We start from the raw sequence: 17838 nt of genomic DNA on the forward strand, positions 1-17838 counted from the left end.
CTTTTGGTTTCAGATCAAGTCATGATTTCATGGTTAAGGAGTTAAGTCCTTAGATATGGTTAAGTCCCACATCTAGCTCAGGGCTGACAGCAGGGAAGCTGCTTGGGATTCTCTCTTTCCCTCTGCCCCTCCCTTGCTCTCTCTCAAAATAAATAAACATAAATATCTATATCTCTATCTATCAATCTATCCATCAATCCATCCATCCAAGTGGATTTTCAATAAATGGTACTTATTTATAAATATGTCACTCATCCTGAAGGTGACCCAATACATCCATAAAATATACAAGAATGACTGGATAGAGCACGAAGGACTACAGGGCTTTTGCTTGGACCTTGGCTCTAAAACCAGAAAGGAAAAGTTCCATGAAATAGAGGATATTTAGAGTCAGAATCACTCCTCACCAGATTATTATAAATAATAAAATATTATAAATAGAAAAATAGCAACTTCACAAGGAGCAACTTACCAGTGTGATAACCTGCTAACAAGCCACCACCTGTGCCTTCTACGGATGCTGATGGGAGGACCACCCTGCGGGATTCCTACCCTAAGTGCATGATCCAAATCTAAACCTCAGCACACATTAGACAAACCAAGGCAGAGGACTTCCAAAAGTGGCCTATGTTAAAAAATATAAACTGTTAAAAAACTATTAAAAAAATTAACTGTTTGGTTGACTAGGAGAAAGGTCTTTGTACCTGTGTCTGGAGTAGGCCAGAAGGAGTTGATGGACAAAATATGGACTCTCCTCATCAAGAAGCAATCAACTACCCTAAGCTTTCCAGCTACCACTCTTACTCTGGTTTTTCCACAATACGGAAGAGGTCTCAAAGGCTTAAACTTTTGCCTTCATTGTAGACACTTAGGAGTTCTACAGCATGGTGTTATGGGTTGAACTGCGTTCCTCAAAAAGTTATGTTGAAGCCTTAACTTGTAGTAACCATGATGTGACCTCAAGAAAAAGGGTCTATTTTGTGGTACTTTGTTATGGCAGTCCTAGGAAATGAGTGCACATGGCTACCCCCCAGGAATTTCAGGGGGTTTTTTGTTTGTTTTTTTGGTTTTTTACTTATTTGACATACCATCTGTTCTACCTTTTCCTGAGGAAACTGCATTCTCCTCTCCTTGGCTCTCGTCTGGTGGTGAAGGAACTTCTCCAACAGTTCTGAGTTTCTGGTTTTCCTGCTTCTCTTGATTCTGGAATTCAATGGGATCACTTATCTTTATCTCTGAATGATCCTGGTACAATTTTAAAAGGGAATGAATTATTTAAATAAGAAGTCACCACTGCCTTCCAAAAATAGGCACCCAAATTGCAAAGAAGGAAGACAAGTAGGAGAATTAGGTTTCTGAGTGACAGATTGGCTCTTGAGAATGTGAATTTGGGAATAGGACATATGAGGGACCACTGAAAAGCATAAATGGCAATATTAGATCTCTTAGGGATGAGAAATTAACAAATAATCAAAATGGATAGTCTAATGACTGAGGGAGTATACAGAGCTAGAAAATAAAAAGTAGGACTGTGTCTTGTAAAGTTATATTTGCATAAGAAGATAAAAAAGAAGAATAAAATCAGAGTCCTCTCAAGGCAAGTGAAGCAAGTGAAGGAAGCCCCTGGCTAATCATATGACTATTCTGCTGAAAGATCAACCCAAGAGTGATCACTAGGTCTGAGGCCAGTTGAAAAGAAAAAAAAAAACCCACCTTATTTTATGCTGGTTTTTCTTTCCTTCTTACTTACTACTCATCATTAAGTGAATACTTTCATATTTATTCAACAAATACTTAATTTGTGCTTAATCCTTAGTAAGCGCTTCCCAAGAGCCAGTACTCAGAGTGTGATGAGGACCAGCTTAGACCTGGGTCTGAGCTTTCATGGACCTCACAGCATGCAGAATTTACAACCATCTGGTACCATAAAGGAATTCAGAGAAAGCTTCGTAAGAATAAACCAATTTTGACACAGGCAGTGCCCAAAATGTTCACACTTCTATTCACCTCGGAGTCAGGGTTTCTGTGGACTGTCCTGCGCCTTCTCCTCATTTTGGTGACATGGTCAACTGGCAACCTCTCAGCTTGTTCCTGGCTGCTGATCTGCATCTCAGCTTCATCACAAGAGGATGCAGAAATTTGACTTCCATCCTGAAGAGAAAGACATTAATCTGCCATGTCCTATTTTTAGAGTTATGATGTTCACGAAGAATCAGAATTTAAACTGAATAAAAAAACTATTTTACAAAAGGTAATTTTAATACTCTCTTGTACTGAATTATAGTCCAGGACAAGAATTTTAGAGTATTCCAAAAGAAATAATCACATTTAACAACCCCAGCTTGAAAAAAATAGTGTAAGAAAGCATTCAATGTTTTCTTAGTGTAATTAAGCCAATTAGCATTAATTTTTTGAGTATATGCTATTTGATAGGCAGTATGCTCTAACTAATAATTACAGCTAATATCACATCTTTACTGGGCTTAGTGTTTATACAGGTTATGTCATTCATTCCTCAAAGCCTAGGACATAGGTAATAACATTATCCCCAGTTTACAGATGGAAAAATTGAGGCTCGGAGTCCAAAGTAACTTGTCAAGGCCAAAATAAGGGAGTAAGGTAAGAACAGCACCTGTACAACCATAAACTAAAAGTAAAGAGCTAAATTATCACAACAGTGTGATAAAGGTACCAAAAGATAACATACAAACTTGCTTATTTTATAAGAACTCATTGAGGGCCTGGGTGGCTCAATCGATTAAGCATCTGACTCTTGATTTTGGCTCAGGCCATGATCTTGCTGTTTCGGAGTTCAAGCCCCATGTTGGGCTCTGCACTAACAGTGCAGGGCTTGCTTGAAATTCTCTGTCTCCCTCTCTCTCTGTGCCTGCCTCTCTCTCTGTCTCTCAATAAATAAACATTTAGGAAAAAAAAACCACACAGTATAATATTTGCACTTATTAGTATTAATGGCGGAAGACTGGATTCATTATTCAACACATGATACAGAGACAACGATGCTTTTTATCTTTGTGGGGAGGGCAAGGAATCTTAGTTCTTTCACACCAAAAGGAAATGTGGATGGGTACAAGATTTAAATGTAGAAAGGAAACTATAAAAGCACTAGGAAATTGGGGTACGTGGGTGGCTCGGTTGGTTGAGCATCTGATTTCAGCTCAGGTCAAGATCTCACAGCCCATGAGTTCGAGCCCCACATCTGGCTCTGTGCTGACACTTCAGAGCCTGGAGCCCTGCTTTGGATTCTGTGTCTCCCTCTCTCTCTGTCCGTCCCCTGCTCACTCTCTCTCTCTCTCTAAAATAAAATAAACGTTAAAAAAATAATTAAAAAAAAAAAGCCCTAGGAAACAAAATAGGTGAATATATTATCATGAGTATGAGGAAGGCCTTCTTAAACATGTTCTCTTACCTGAAGACTATAAAGGATAGGCTTGATCTGTTCCTGGCGTTTTTGTTTTTAGAAAAATTCAAATGTTTTGAAATAAACTAGTATTATACACATACAGCTAAAAAAAAAAAAAAAAAATCCAGTACTGAAAAGATTATAATGGAAAGCAATTGTTTCTCTGCCCTACCCTTCCCATTTCTAGGGCTTAACTTCAGGTAGTCACTTGTGTATCACTCGTGATTTGCTAGTGGGATATTCATTTGTATTTTCAGTTGCTATGTTTAGTGCCTCTCATATACTGAAATCTAGCTCCTGCCCCACTCTCCCATCTTCTTCCTGACAGCACGCCACCACCTCAGTCATTCTACGAGTCACCTTTGCTGCTTTAAAGATTCTAAGCCTTTCAATCTTGTCTCACAACTACACAGTATATCCTGTAAATTCCAAGTGCCGCATCCTTATGCTTCCCTTCATTCTGTCCTCCTTTTCTCGCTCACTGTCATCTATTTCTCTTTAAGTTGTGAACATTTATAGCTTGTTACATAACCTTAATTGAACCATCTGTTCTCCTTGTCTGTGTGCCTGGATTCCAAGAGCTAACAAATCATTAAGTTCTTAAAGCTTTTGTTGTTTTCTTGGTCATCTTAAGCTCTCTCACACTGGTGACTGGTGCTGTCTATCCTATTTCAAAACAAGGAAGACCTCATTAGAGGCTTGGATGTGTGGGAGGGCCTGTTACCTGGTGCAATCTGATGTACAAGGGTCCTTAGGTGGGGAAGAAGCTATTATGTAGAGGAATCCTTGAATGTCAGAAAGCAGAGGACTTTGCTTAATAACACTGACTTTCCTTACTGAGAAACGTTCCGATATTACAAACTGTAGTTTGTAGTGACACCTGGTGCTCTGCTTGTGGAAGTGGTGGGGTGAATGTTTTATATCCTGATTTTTCAATCCATTTCACTATGGTGCCTGGACCCCACCCCCTGAGAGTTGGTTTGGTTGGCCTGGGTTTGGTAAGACCTATGTATCAGCATATTTTATTTATTTTGAGAGAGAAAGAGTGTTAGTGGGGGAGGGGCAGAGAGGAGGACAGAAGGGGAGAGAGGGAGAGAGAGAGAAAGAATCCCAGCAGGCTCCATGCTCAGTGCATAGCCTGATGCAAGGCTCAATTGAACGACCCTGAGATCATGACCTGATAGGAAATCAAGAGTCAGACACTCAAATGACTGAGCCACCCAGGTGTCACAATTTATCAGCATTTTTAAAAATCTCCCCAAATGATTCTCCCATACATCCTGCAATAAGATCCATAATATAAAACAAATTTATGGGGAGGCAAAGAATAAGAAGGTTTTGAGAATGCCAGGTTTTAGAGGTAAAACATTACAGAAGTAAAATAGTTCCAAGTCATAAAAGGTCCAGGATATGCCAAGGAAGAGGATGGCTGATGAAGAGTGGGAAGCAAAGTTACAGGAGTGAGGGAACAAGCAGGCAAGGACAGTCAAGAAAATCCAGATGGACCTGTGAATTCATTCCAAAGAAAGTCAGGGCATGAGGGGATGAGGAAGACAGCAAGACACCAAATACCAGAAAGCAACCAGGGAGTCGGCAAGTGACAGCTGAAAACAGATAAGCATAAATTCAGAGAAACAAGGATACATGAGAATAGGAAGATGCTATCTGTATCCCACCTCACAACTCCCTGGATAGTCATGGGGAAGCAAAAGAAACTGCTTCTACTGTAAAAGTGTTGCCCTTGGGTTACCTGTATTGCTGGAATCTAAAGAGATACTTTTTTTAAGTTTACTTATTTGTGAGAGACAGAGTGACCGAGTGAGAGAGCAGGAGAGGGGCAGAGAGAGATGGAAAGGGAGAAAATCCCAAGTAGGCTCTGCACTGTTGCACTGTCAGTGCAGAGCCCCACAGGCATTTAACCGACTGAGCCACCCAGGGGCCCCAAGAGATGCTCTTAAAGTACTTATTTATCTCTCCCACAGGGACTCCCTTATTAACAGAGTGCAAGACAGGTCCCCTAATTGTCCTTTTTTTTAATGTTTTAATGTTTATTTATTTTTGAGAGACAGGGAGGGAGGGAAGGGCACATAAGCATGGGGGGAGGGGCAGAGAGAGAGAGAGAGAGAGAGAATGAGAGAGAGAGAGAGAGAGAGAGAGAGAGAATCCAAAGCAGGCTCCAGGCTCCCAGCTGTCAGCACAGAGTACCACAGGGCTTGAACTCACCAACCTCAAGATTATGACCTGAGCCAAAGGTGGAAGCTTAACCAACTGAACCACCCAGGCACCCCCTTAACTATCCTATTTAGAAGCCTGTTAGCCCAACTCCCAGAGACTGCTTATTTTTCTTTAATGTTTATTTTTGAGACAGACAGAGATAGCACAAGCAGGGGTGGGGCAGACACAGAGAGGGAAATACAGAATCTGAAGCAGGCTCCAGGCTCTGAGCTGTCAGTGCAGATTTCAACATGGGGTTCGAACCCACAAACCATGAGATCATGACCTGAGCCAAAGTCAGAGGTTTAACTCACTGAGCCATCCAGGCACCCCTGAGATTGCTTGTTTTAATCCCATGCATTTTATGTTAGTCTGGGAGGCTGACAGTGATCAGGAAGGGTATGTTCATTCCTGAATGCACCATGATGTACCTATAATACACTTGTCTAAACCCAAGACCGATGAGGCGCACCTGGTTTAGACAACGGAATCCTTGGCACACAGCCACACTAACCCACATACAGCACTTCCCCAACCCATATAGTTAAGGCTGACCTACAGTGTGAGAAAAAGGCTTCCAAAATGTGCCATGTCCCACCCACTCAGATGTGATCCATACCTGTGCACTCCCTAGGTGATGATTTGGGGGGGGTCTCGAAGTTTGCACATCTGTCAATCCTTGGTAACATTAATGATCTCTTTGCCATGCATTTGGACTGTGTTGACTCTTTCTGTAGCCTTAGTAAATAAACTCTGTCTATAACAGGTCCTCCCATCAATCTAAGCTCACTATTGATATATTAAGAATTCTTGGGGCTCCTGGGTGGCTCAGTTGGTTGAGCGTCTGACTTCAGCTCAGGTCATGATCTCAGAATTCTCTCTCCCCACCCCACCCTTGCCCTTTCCTCTACTTCCTTGCTCTCTCACAATAAAGTAAAAAAATAATTCTGACTTAGGAATTCTTTATCTGATTCATGCTTTTGTGAAATTTTTTCAAAATGAAATGGCCCAAAATGCAGAATTTGAAAATAGGATAATTTTAAATTTCGTCCATTAATTGTTATCCAAACTAAACTCTTGATTTCAAATGGCACTACAATCAAGTCTCCTATATATGGAAGCGAGGGAGGGAGGAAAGAGATGGAAAGGGAGGGGAGGGGCAAATGGGAAGATGGGGGTACAGGTGGGGGGGGAGAGGGGGCAAGAGGTGAGGGCAGATTGAGAGTAATATGATGTAGAATCTTAAAGCTAGAATTCAAAATTAATCCTTTTTTTTCCTGTTTTAAGTTAATTAAATCAGGAGCCAAAAGAATTTTAAATATTAATAGTTTTAAATGTTTATAACTTGGAATATAGTTATAGAGATGACAAATACAGAGAGGGGAAAAATTACATTTTCGGTTCATTTTTATATTTACCTTCATTTCCAGATAGATAATGGATGCTCTTCAAAGCCCGGGGCCTTAAGGCCTTTCCCTATTTTCCTCCATTTCAAGTTTAGAGTCCTGGCTCTGTCAAAACCTTTGGTGTAGGTCTGAGACAGCCAGGACAGGCTCTCTCCCATTAGCTCTGGTTTACAGTTCACCACACAGGGCACTTTCATAAGCCCTACTCACAGACCCTTTGACTCTTAATATTCAATTCAGCCAAGCAGATGTTATTTCCATTTTAAGGAACAGAAAACTAAGAATCTAGTCATTTGAGTTTTCCAAGATGACACAAAAAGAAATGACAACTGCTATTTAACCTGGATTTTTCGGGTTTCAAATCCTGTTCCTTCCCTGCTCATACCAGGTTAGTTCTTGTAATGATTGCCAACTAATAATTAACCTTTGCATTTGTACGAGAACATCTTATTCAACAGATTACTTGCTATATGCAGTTTCTCTATAACAAACAGTTATTATGAAAGGATTTATTATTACCAGTAATTATCTCTTTGGGGTAAATATCATGTCTTAAGTCATCACTCATTAACTAAATATAATTGTTTTAATATTTAATAGGTGATAAAAATATTACTTACCTGATTCTCATTTTCTTTTTTTGCTTCATGTTGAAGGTGGGCTTTCAAGGCTTTTAGTAATTTGCCTGCCTGCAGGAAGGTTAAAGACTATCAGTAGGGCCAAAAATCAAGTAAGCAAGAAAGATAATAACCTATCTTTCCCATTTTTGAGGACAATTATTCTCCTGGTCTTGTATTCCTCAAGGCAGCCTCTGGGAACAGAAAGATGACCAACACAGAATTGGCCCCACATAGATTTCACACCAGAACGGGGAAGTTAGACAGGGAAAGAGGAAAGGACCACAGAGGCACGGGGCTAAGAACCAGCATGGGGAGGCCTAGGCTATTGTACAAAAACACAAATGGGCACAGTCACCAAGATCTGGACCACGAGTCAGGGTCAACTTCAGGAGGTAACCAGACACACCAGTTCTAAGACAAAGACATGATGTCTGTAGCTGCTGAGGTGTGAAGGATGAACAGGACAGCAGTGGCTACAAGGAAGAGGTAAAGAAATCACATGGGAAGGCAAGAATGAGGGTGGTTTGTGGAACTTGAATTCAAAGTGGCCAGAGCATGGAGCTGCTGGAGGGATGGTGAGAGAAGACCCTGGGAAAGTGGGCAAGGACCAATCCTGCCAGGCCTTATAAGCCTCTTGAAAATACAAACTTTACCCTTAAAGGGCATTGTCTGAAGAGTCCGCAGCACCACAGGTTTTTACCAATTTTGCTTTATTCAAAATTGTCCTACTCTGGTAGGACACTGTGCAGGATGCACTTGATGGCAGGAAGACAAAGTCAGGAAAGCATCCGGAAAGCTGTTGTAGGAAACTAGAAAGGACTGTGGCCTGAACTAGAGCAGGGTTAAGGGAGTATGGATAGATTCAAAACCTTTTTAAGAAGTAAAATCAGTATCAACATAGGGGTTGAGGAATAGTGAAACTTTATTACACCTAGGTTTCTGGCTTGGGCAGCTCATGGAACATGGTGGGGGTCTCTCAGATGAGGAATGCCAAATACAGGCAGGCTTAGAGAGGAGGATGGTTAAAGGGCTCCTGAGGAAAGGGACTCCTAGTTTCTCTTTCCAGTCCAGGAAACCTCCCATTCTTGAAAGAGAAATATCAGGGGCGCCTGGGTGGCTCAGTTGGTTAAGCATCCGACTTTGGCTCAGGTCACGATCTCAGTCTGAGTTCGAGCCCCGTGTCAGGCTCTGTGCTGACAGCTCAGAGCCTGGAGCCTGCTTCCTCTCTGCCCCTTCCCTGTTCACACTCTGTCCCTCTCTGTCTCAAAAATAAATAAACATTAGAAGTTAAAAAAAAAAAAAAAAAAGAAAGAAAAAAAAAGAAAGAGAAATATCAATCTGATTGGTTATGTTTTCTTGTGCTGTAAAAGATCAAGCATATTGGTTATGTTGTCTTTTCCTCCTCCTCCACTCAGCCAGGCAGTTGAAAATCAGAGATTTCCTTCTCAAGGTGGGCTCAGCCACCACTTCTCATACCATTTATCATTGGCCATGTGTCCAGGAGAGAACAGCAGAGATCCAGATTTGGTTTAGGCTTTAGGGGACAGGAGAGGCTGTGCTTAGGGTGTGAAGCCCATCCTCCAGCCCGGTTCACCAGTATGCCCTATAAGTTATTAGTCACCATACTGGCTAGTAATAGAGTGGTACCTATTTTCTACTTGCTGTTGTTTCTTGAACCTCTCTAAGGGTCTTCTCTGTGAAGGGGATGATTGGCATGGCAAAACTGAGGCATTCTTGGTTCTTCTATCAAATTTTTGCCAACCACTTCATTGGGTTTTATCTTTTTTTTTTTTTTTTTTTTTTGGTGGTGAGAACACTTTACCTAAGATCTACCTCAGCAAAATAATAAATAATAATAATAATAATAATAATTTAAGAGGTAAAGAGAATGTAAGTTGGGGGAGAGGGGCAACGGGAGAGAGAGAATCTTAAGCAGGCTCCACGTTCAGCACAGAGCCTGAAGCAGGACTCCATCCCATGAGCGTGAAATCATTACCCGAGCCAAAATCAAGAATCGGACACTCAAACAACTGAGCCACCCAGGTGCCCCTAGCTTAGCAAATTTTTAAATATACGATACAATATTGTTTGTCATAGGTTCCAAGTTGTACAGGTTTCCAGAACACTCCTTAAAATGCCACGAAAATACCAAGCTTGTGATAATGATGAAACGAGGTGCCTGTGGCAGAGCCAAGTCAGGGCATCTAGCTGACTGATGTTATGGGGTGATGCTCACAAGAACCAAGCAGGAAGTGCAGGTGTTAGTATACACATGCATTCCCTCAACAAGCACTTATCATGCTGCACACTGTCCCAGGCACTGGAGAGACAGTGGTAAATGAGACAGACAAGGTCCCCACTCCCCAGGAACCTCTACTGATGGACCAGTGGGAAACAGTCTTTCTTAAAATTTCATTTAAAAAAAATTTTTTCCCCCAATGTTTATTTACTTTTGAGAGACAGAGAGAGACAGAGTGTGAGTAAAGAAGGGGCAGAGAGAGAGGGAGACACAGAATGCAAAGCAGGCTCCAGGCTCTGAGCTGTCAGCACAGAGCCCAATGCAGAGCTCAAACTCATGAACGGAGATCATGACCTGAGCCCAAGTCGGACGCTTAACCGAATGAGCCACCCAGGCGCACCTAAGATTTCATTTCAAGAGAAAGAGAGCTCGAATGGGGCAGAAGGGCAGAAGGCAAGAGAGAATTTCAAGGAGGCTCCATGCTCAGCACAGGGCCCCACATGGGGCTCAATCTCATGACCCTAGGATCATGACCTGAGCCAAAGAGTCAGACACTCAACTGACTCCTGAGCCACCCACGTGCCCCAGCTATTTTCTTTTTTAAACATTTCCCTCCAAATCAGGATCAAACCAAGTATGTCACCTTAAATTTGCAGGAGTCTGGATTTTATTTTAGGTGTGAAGGAAGTCAATCACCTTGATTACCAAGAGACTACTACAGTGAGTCAAGAGTACAGGTGGGAAAGCAGCAGGCTGAGGCAGTGGTCAAGGGAAGAGGGTGTGTAGCCCAGGTCTGCAGCACTGGAGATGGTGTCCAGATGTCAGATTTCAGGAGTAATTGGGAGGAAGAGGCTACGAGGATGGATGTGGATCATGAAAAGAAGAATCAAGAGTGTTCTAATGTGAGACCCCCACTAAAAAGGAGAACTATAGATCCATTTCCCTGATGAACATGGATGCAAAATCCTTAACAAGATATTAGCCAACCAGATCCAACAATACATTAAAAAAATTATTCACAATGATCAAATGGGATTTATTCCTGGGATGCAGGGCTTGTTCAATATCCACAAAACAATGTGATTCATCACATCAATAAAAGGACAAGAACCATATAATCCTCTCAATAGATGCAGAGAAAGCATTTGACAAAATACAGCATCCTTTCTTGATAAACACCCTCAAGAAAGTAGGGATAGAAGGATCATACTTTGAGATCACAAAAGCCATATATGAACGACCCAGCGCTAATATCATCCTCCATGGGGAAAAACTGAGAGCTTTCCCCCTAAGGTCAGGAACAAAACAGAGATGCCCACTCTCGCCACTGTTATTCAACATAGTATTGGAAGTCTTAGCCTCTGCAATCAGACATCACAAAGAAATAAAAAGCATCCAAATCAGCAAGAAGGAGGTCAAACTTTCACTCTTCACAGATGACATGATACTCTATTTGGAAAACCCAAAAGATTCCACCAAAAAACAGCTAGAACTGATTCATGAATTCGGCAAAGTTATAGGATATAAAATCAATGCACAGAAATCACTTGCATTCCTATACGCCAACAATGAAGCAACAGAAAGGGAAATCAAGGAATTGATCCCATTTACAATTGCTCCCAAAACCATAAAATACCTAGGAATAAGTCTAACCAAACAGGTGAAAAATCTATACACTGAAAACTACAGAAGGCTTATGAAAGAAATTGAAGATGACACAAATAAATGGAAAAAGATTCCATGCTCCTGGATAGGAAGAACAAATATTGTTAAAATGTCAATACTACCCAAAGCAATCTACATATTCAGGGCAATCTCTATCAAAATAACACCATCATTCTTCACAGAGCTAGAACAAATGATCCTAAAATTTGTATGGAACCAGAAAAGACCCCAAATAGCCAAAGCAATCTTGAAAAAGAAAACCGAAGCAGGAGGCATCACAATCCCAGACTTCAAGCTATACTACAAAGCTGTAATCAAGACAGTTTGATACTGGCACAAAAACAGACATTCAGATCGATGGAACAGAATAGAGAACCCAGAAATGGACCCACAAACGTATGGCCAACTCATCTTTGACAAAGCAGGTAAGAATATCCAATGGAATCAAGACAGTCTCTTCAGCAAGTGGTGCTGGGAAAACTGAACAGCGACATGCAGAAGAATGAACCTGGACCACTTTCTTACACCATACACAAAAATAAACTCAAAATGGATGAAAGACCTAAATGCAAGACAGGAAACCTTCAAAATCCTTGAGGAGAAAGCAGGCAAAACCTCTCTGTCCTCAGCTGCAGCAATTTCTTACTTGACACATCTCCAAAGGCAAAGGAATTAAAAGCAACAATGAACTGTTGGGACCTCATCAAAATAAAAAGCTTCTGCACAGCGAAGGAAACAATCATCAAAACTAAAAGGCAACCGACAAAATGGGAGAAGATATTTGCAATATCAGATAAAGGGTTAGTATCCAAAATCTATCAAGAACTTATCTAACTCAACACCCAAAAAACAAATAATCCAGTGAAGAAATGGGCAAAAGACATGAATAGACACTTCTCCAAGGAAGACATCCAGATGGCCAACAGACACATGAAAAAATGCTCAACATCACTCATCATCAGGGAAATACAAATCAAAACCACAATGAGATACCACCTCACACCAGTCAGAATGGCTAACATTAACAACTCAGGCAACAACACATGTTGGTGAGGATGAGGAGAAAGAGGATCTCTTTTGCACTGCTGGAGGGAATGCAAACTGGTGCAGCCACTCTGGAAAACAGTATGGAAGTTCCCCCGAAAAATTAAAAATAGAACTACCCTATGACCCAGCAATTGTACTACTAAGTATTTATGAAAGGGATACAGGTATGCTGTTTCAAAGGGACACATGCACCCTAATGTTTATAGCAGCCCTATTGACAATAGCCAAAGTATGGAAAGAGCCCAAATGTTCATCGATGGATGAATGGATAAAGAAGATGTGGCATATATATATAATATATAAATATATATAAAATATATAAATGTGTATATAAAAATTATATATAAATATGTAATATTTATATATATAAATGATTTGTATATACTTATATATATAAATTATTTATATTATTTATATATAAATTATATATATTTATATAAACATGTAAATATATATCATACACACACACAATGGAGTATTACTCAGCAACAAAAAGGAATGAAATCTTGCCATTTCCAACAACATGGATGGAACTGGAGGGTATTATGCTAAGCAAAATTAGTCAGAGAAAGACAAATATCATGACTTCAATCCTATGAGGACTTTAAGATACAGAACAGATGAACATAAGGGAAGGGAAGCAAAATTAATATAAAAACAGGTAGGGGGACAAAACATAAAAGACTCTTAAATATGGAGGCAAACAGAGGATTATTGGAGGGGTTGTGGGAGGAGGGATGGGCTAAAAGGGTAGGGGGCATTAGGGAATTACTCCTGAAATCATTGTTGCACTATATGCTAACTAATTTGGATGTATATTAAAAGAGTGTTCTAATGTGGGTCTCAATCATCTACTGAGACTGGGAAGAGATCTTGTTTTGAAGTAGCCATGCTGTTTAAGATGCACTTAAAGATATGAGTCAGCACCTCAGGAGAGAGGTCCCACCAGAGATATGGAGTCATCAGTTCAATATGAATTTAAAGTTATGATAGTGGGTAAGGTCACCTGGGGGAAAGCACAGTTAGAGAAAAGACACAACTCTGGGGCACTCTGCATTTAGAAATTTAGCAGAGGAAGACGCAAGAGAGAAGGCTAGAAGGAAGTGCTGGTAAGATAGGGAAAAACTTAACACCAAATAAGCCTACAAAAGAAGTGGTTTAAGGAAAAAGGAACATTAGATCCTGCCAAACAGCAGAGGAAGATAGAGATGAACTGTATGCTTGGTAAGGTGCAGAGCATGGTGACCTTGGTAACAGCAATTACAGTGAAACAGAACAGAGAAATCAGGCAGCAAATGAAGGACAAGGGGTCATGAGAGAGTTGTGTTTTATTTTAAGATGGGGGATATTAACACCTGATTGCATATATCATCGAAATGAGCAACCAGAGTGGGAGAAACTGATATAGGAGAGAGGAGCTAACTGCAGGCACATAGCCCTGGAAGAGGGAACAGGATCCACAGCACAAATGGCAAGGCTGCCCTCACACAAAGGCAGAGTTCTTGGGGATTGGGGACAGGCGCGGGATGGATGGATAGTTTGATGGTGGAAAGAGGAGCTAATTCTTAGCTGATTGTGTCTATTTTTCCACGACCTATGAGGAAAAGTCAAGTGAGGGAAGGGAGCCAATTTGAGGTGAGAGGATATGAAATAATGGTCCTCAAAAATAGAGAAGTTAATGACTACCAAGGGAGTATAGGGGAATCAAATGCTCATTTTATGATTTATGGTCATAAATTTAAGTTCAGTCAGCAAAGTCAGGGGATTTTCTCCAGGCAGGATCGGCTGGTTAGGTACAAAGGTTAAGCACCTAGCCAGGTTTAATCAGGCTTGGAATTTGGGCAGGAGAGGAAGGGGAGCTACAAGAGAATGCAGATGGCGCCAGTCTTTGTAATCTAGGCTTGTTTGTGAGCAGGAAAGCCAGGGCAGGAGTGAGAAGGACCAGTGGCCACACAGTAAATACCAGTAACTGACTCCTTCATTGAGACACTACTCTCAATGGTAAAGCACAAAAAAAGGGCTAAGATTTTTCCTTCTAAATTTATTTTGAATGTTACCATTCTGATGGAATTTATTTAAATCTTATTCTATTTAGTGTTTTAAAATAATCAAAAAAGGGCTGCCTGGGTGACTCACTTGGGTAAGCATCTGACTCTTGATTTCAGCTCAGGTCATGATCTCAAGGTTCATGGGATCGAGCCCCTTGTCTGGCTCTGCGCTGACAGTGCAGAGCCTGCTTGGGATATTCTCTCTCTCTCTCTCTCTCTCACTCCGCCCTTCCCCTGTTTGCACACACAGTCTCTTTCTAAATAAACATTAAAAAAGTTTTTTAAATCATCAAAATGATCATCTAATCTTGATCACTGCTTAGAGCAATTTGTTCATATTTTGCTTATATACTCTGAACTTAAAAAGCCAACTGATTTAACAAGCTCCTAAGCTGTACAAATTGTAAATAATTTAAAACATTTTAGTTATAAGAAGTTACAATCACATATAAAGTTGAGAGCATAGTCTAATGAACTCCCATGTATCTATCACCCAGTTTCAACAATTATCAACATTCTGTTGTTCTTACTTCATCTTATTACCCTCTCTTTGTCCTAGAATATTTATAGCAAATCCCAGGTGTCATAACATTTCACCTGTAAGTACTTGGCATGTATTACAAGAGAGAAGGCCTTAAAAAAAAGGGAGTGGGGGGGCGCCTGGATGGCTCAGTCGGTTAAGCGGCCGACTTCGGCTCAGGTCATGACCTCGCGGTCCATGAGTTCGAGCCCCGCATCGGGCTCTGTGCTGACAGCTCAGAGCCTGGATCCTGTTTCAGATTCTGTGTCTCTCTCTCTCTCTCTCTCTCTCTCTCTGACCCTCCCCCGTTCATGCTCTCTCTGTCTCAAAAATAAATAAACGTTAAAAAAAAAAATTAAAAAAAAAAAAGAGGGGGAACAAAACAATACCATAATACTCCAAAAAGTTAACAATATCTTAATACCTAGTCCAAGTTTAATTTTCGTCAACTGTCTCAAAAGTCTCTTTTTATAGGTGGTTATAATCAAGTAGTGTATGGTCAACTTTGGGGAAACAATACCTCTCAAGAAATATTTATTGAGGGGTGCCTGGGTGGTTGGGTCAGTTGAACATCTGACTCTTGATTTCGGCTCAGGTCATGATCCCAGGGTCATGGGATTGAGCTCCACATCCAGCTCCGTGCTGACCATGGAGCCTGCTTAAGGTTCTTTCTCTGTCCCTCTGCCCCTCTCCCCTGCTTGCTGTCTAAAATAAAAAATAAATTAAAATTTTAGGGTGCCTGGTGGCTCAGTGGGTTGAGTGTCTGACTTTGGCTCAGGTTGTGATCTCACAGTTTGTGGGCTTGAGCCCCACATGTGGCTTTGTGCTGACAGTGCAGAGCCTGCTTGGGATTCTCTTTTCTCTCTCTGCCCCACCTCCCACCCCTGATCGTGCTCTCTCTCTCTCAAAAATAAACATTTTAAAAAATTTTAAAAATCTATTTATTGATACCTACTATGTGCCAGATACTGTGTGCTAGAAAGGCAATGGGGTCTGTGGTGGCCTGAAATACTTTACTACGCCACTCTATAAAAACAGGTGACTAATCAGCTAATGCAGATTAGGTGCCTCAAGAGACTACAGGTGAGGCTTTTAGGAATCTATCTCTCTTGGAATAGCTCTTTAGAGATCCAAATGGTTGTGGGGCCTTAATGTCATCCAGAGCTCTGAACTCAGCAAGCCTGCACTGTAACTCTCTTGCCACCCTCTAGGGCATTAATCTAGCACTGCCAAGAAGTGATTGAAAATAATTATTCAGCATCTCCTATATAAAATGCACTGTGCTTAGTAAGACTTCCAAGGAACATGGATGAGATTCTTGTTCAAGGAATTTAACTTTTCGTGAAGATAATTTAATACACAAATAACCAGAGGTGAAAGCCTAAAAGTGCTCAAAGAGAGTACTTGAAATTAAACTGCGTTAAAAGCACACAGAGTTCCTGGAATTACTGGGGTAGTGGACCTATGGCCAAGGAACTGAAGAGGAGACGAAGTGCCAAGTCAGTGATATTTCTGATGGACTCTGAAGAGCATTTGAAAGTTATTAATGCAAATAAAGAAGAGGGAAAGACAAGGGGATATGGGGCCAAAGGATCAAAATTAGCAAAGACAGAAAGATGGACAAAGGTGTCAGGTGTTCAGAGACCAGTACAGTTTGGATGCTGTCTTGGATAAGATTCCAGCTAGAATGCAGAAAGCTGATGGGATTGAAGGTAAAGAATTAAGGCTTTATGAAATAGTATTGGGGAGCCATTAAAGACTAAAGCTCAGAAATATCTCCAGACACTCCTTTATTTAATTAAGCCCCAACAAGTACCTGGGCACTAATTATTTTGTTTTAATCACTTAAAACCATTTGTAATACCTAATTTAGGCATTCACTCTGTAAACACCACACCCACACCCTGCAGAACAAATCTCGAGTACCCTAAGAATTCTGTGTGAAAACTCCACCGAAGAATATGTAAACCCCACTCCCAAAATGAATCCGCACAGTTTCCCCTCAACGTTTTACAGCCTCGGAGACAAAATTCCAGAGTACGTCCAATAAAACCAAAACAAACAAACGCTTGCGAAGTCAAGGCCTATGTGAGCCCCCAGAAAAGTCAGCCTCAAAATAAGGTGAATACTATGGCTCCCTCTCCGTTTGCCCAGCTGGAGGGACAGCTGCCTCATTCCCCGAGGTTCCCGTTCGGTCTCTTCTCACCACCTCTCCGAGAACGCTCAACCTGCCCCGCGGGTTACCTGCTACGTACCCTCAGGTTAGCCCGGAGGCCCAGACTCTTGGCCAAATTCTGCAGGTCGCTGTATTTGAAGGTGTCCAGCTCCTCAAAGGAGGGTACAGTCATGTCGAGCTGCATCCAAGCGACCTGGATAGCACAGACACTCTAAACTAAACAGCGCCGTTCAAAGCTCTGGCGCCACTTTGAGCGTTGACTAAACCGAACTTTATAGAGAGTTTAAATTGAAAATGCTGTACTTCTATTGGTTAAAAATGTCTTGAAGGCGGGGTCTCCTGGCGTTGACCAATAGAAACGAAGATTCCCCTCCCAGCAGGCCTGCGATTTTCCCCCACCCCTCATTAACACTTTGGCGCCGAAGGGCGTGTCCAGAAAGCGTGCGCAGGGCAAAGCCTCTGCTCATGGTGTCCAATGAGGA

General features: G+C 41.3%; 1 protein-coding gene across 5 annotated transcripts in view; it reads right to left on the reverse strand.

Annotated features, from left to right (window-relative positions):
* NUSAP1 (nucleolar and spindle associated protein 1) overlaps positions 1–17818 on the reverse strand; it is a 42622-nt gene extending 24804 nt beyond the window's left edge. The window contains exons 1-4 of one of the 5 annotated variants that reach the window (XM_047861006.1): positions 17436–17818; positions 7662–7730; positions 2008–2151; positions 1101–1203 (exon numbers count right to left, since the gene is read on the reverse strand). In XM_047861006.1, coding sequence (XP_047716962.1) covers positions 1101–1203; positions 2008–2151; positions 7662–7730; positions 17436–17540 — 421 coding nt within the window. In that variant the 5' untranslated portion in view covers positions 17541–17818. Of the gene's footprint in view, positions 1–1079; positions 1246–2007; positions 2152–7661; positions 7731–17435 lie in introns of all 5 variants that reach the window. The other 4 variants (XM_047861005.1, XM_047861004.1, XM_047861003.1 and 1 more) reach the window with 4 other exon arrangements.
* Positions 17819–17838: the final 20 nt, after the last annotated feature.

This window comes from Prionailurus viverrinus, chromosome B3 (assembly GCF_022837055.1).
Source record: "Prionailurus viverrinus isolate Anna chromosome B3, UM_Priviv_1.0, whole genome shotgun sequence".
NCBI lineage: Eukaryota > Metazoa > Chordata > Mammalia > Carnivora > Felidae > Prionailurus > Prionailurus viverrinus.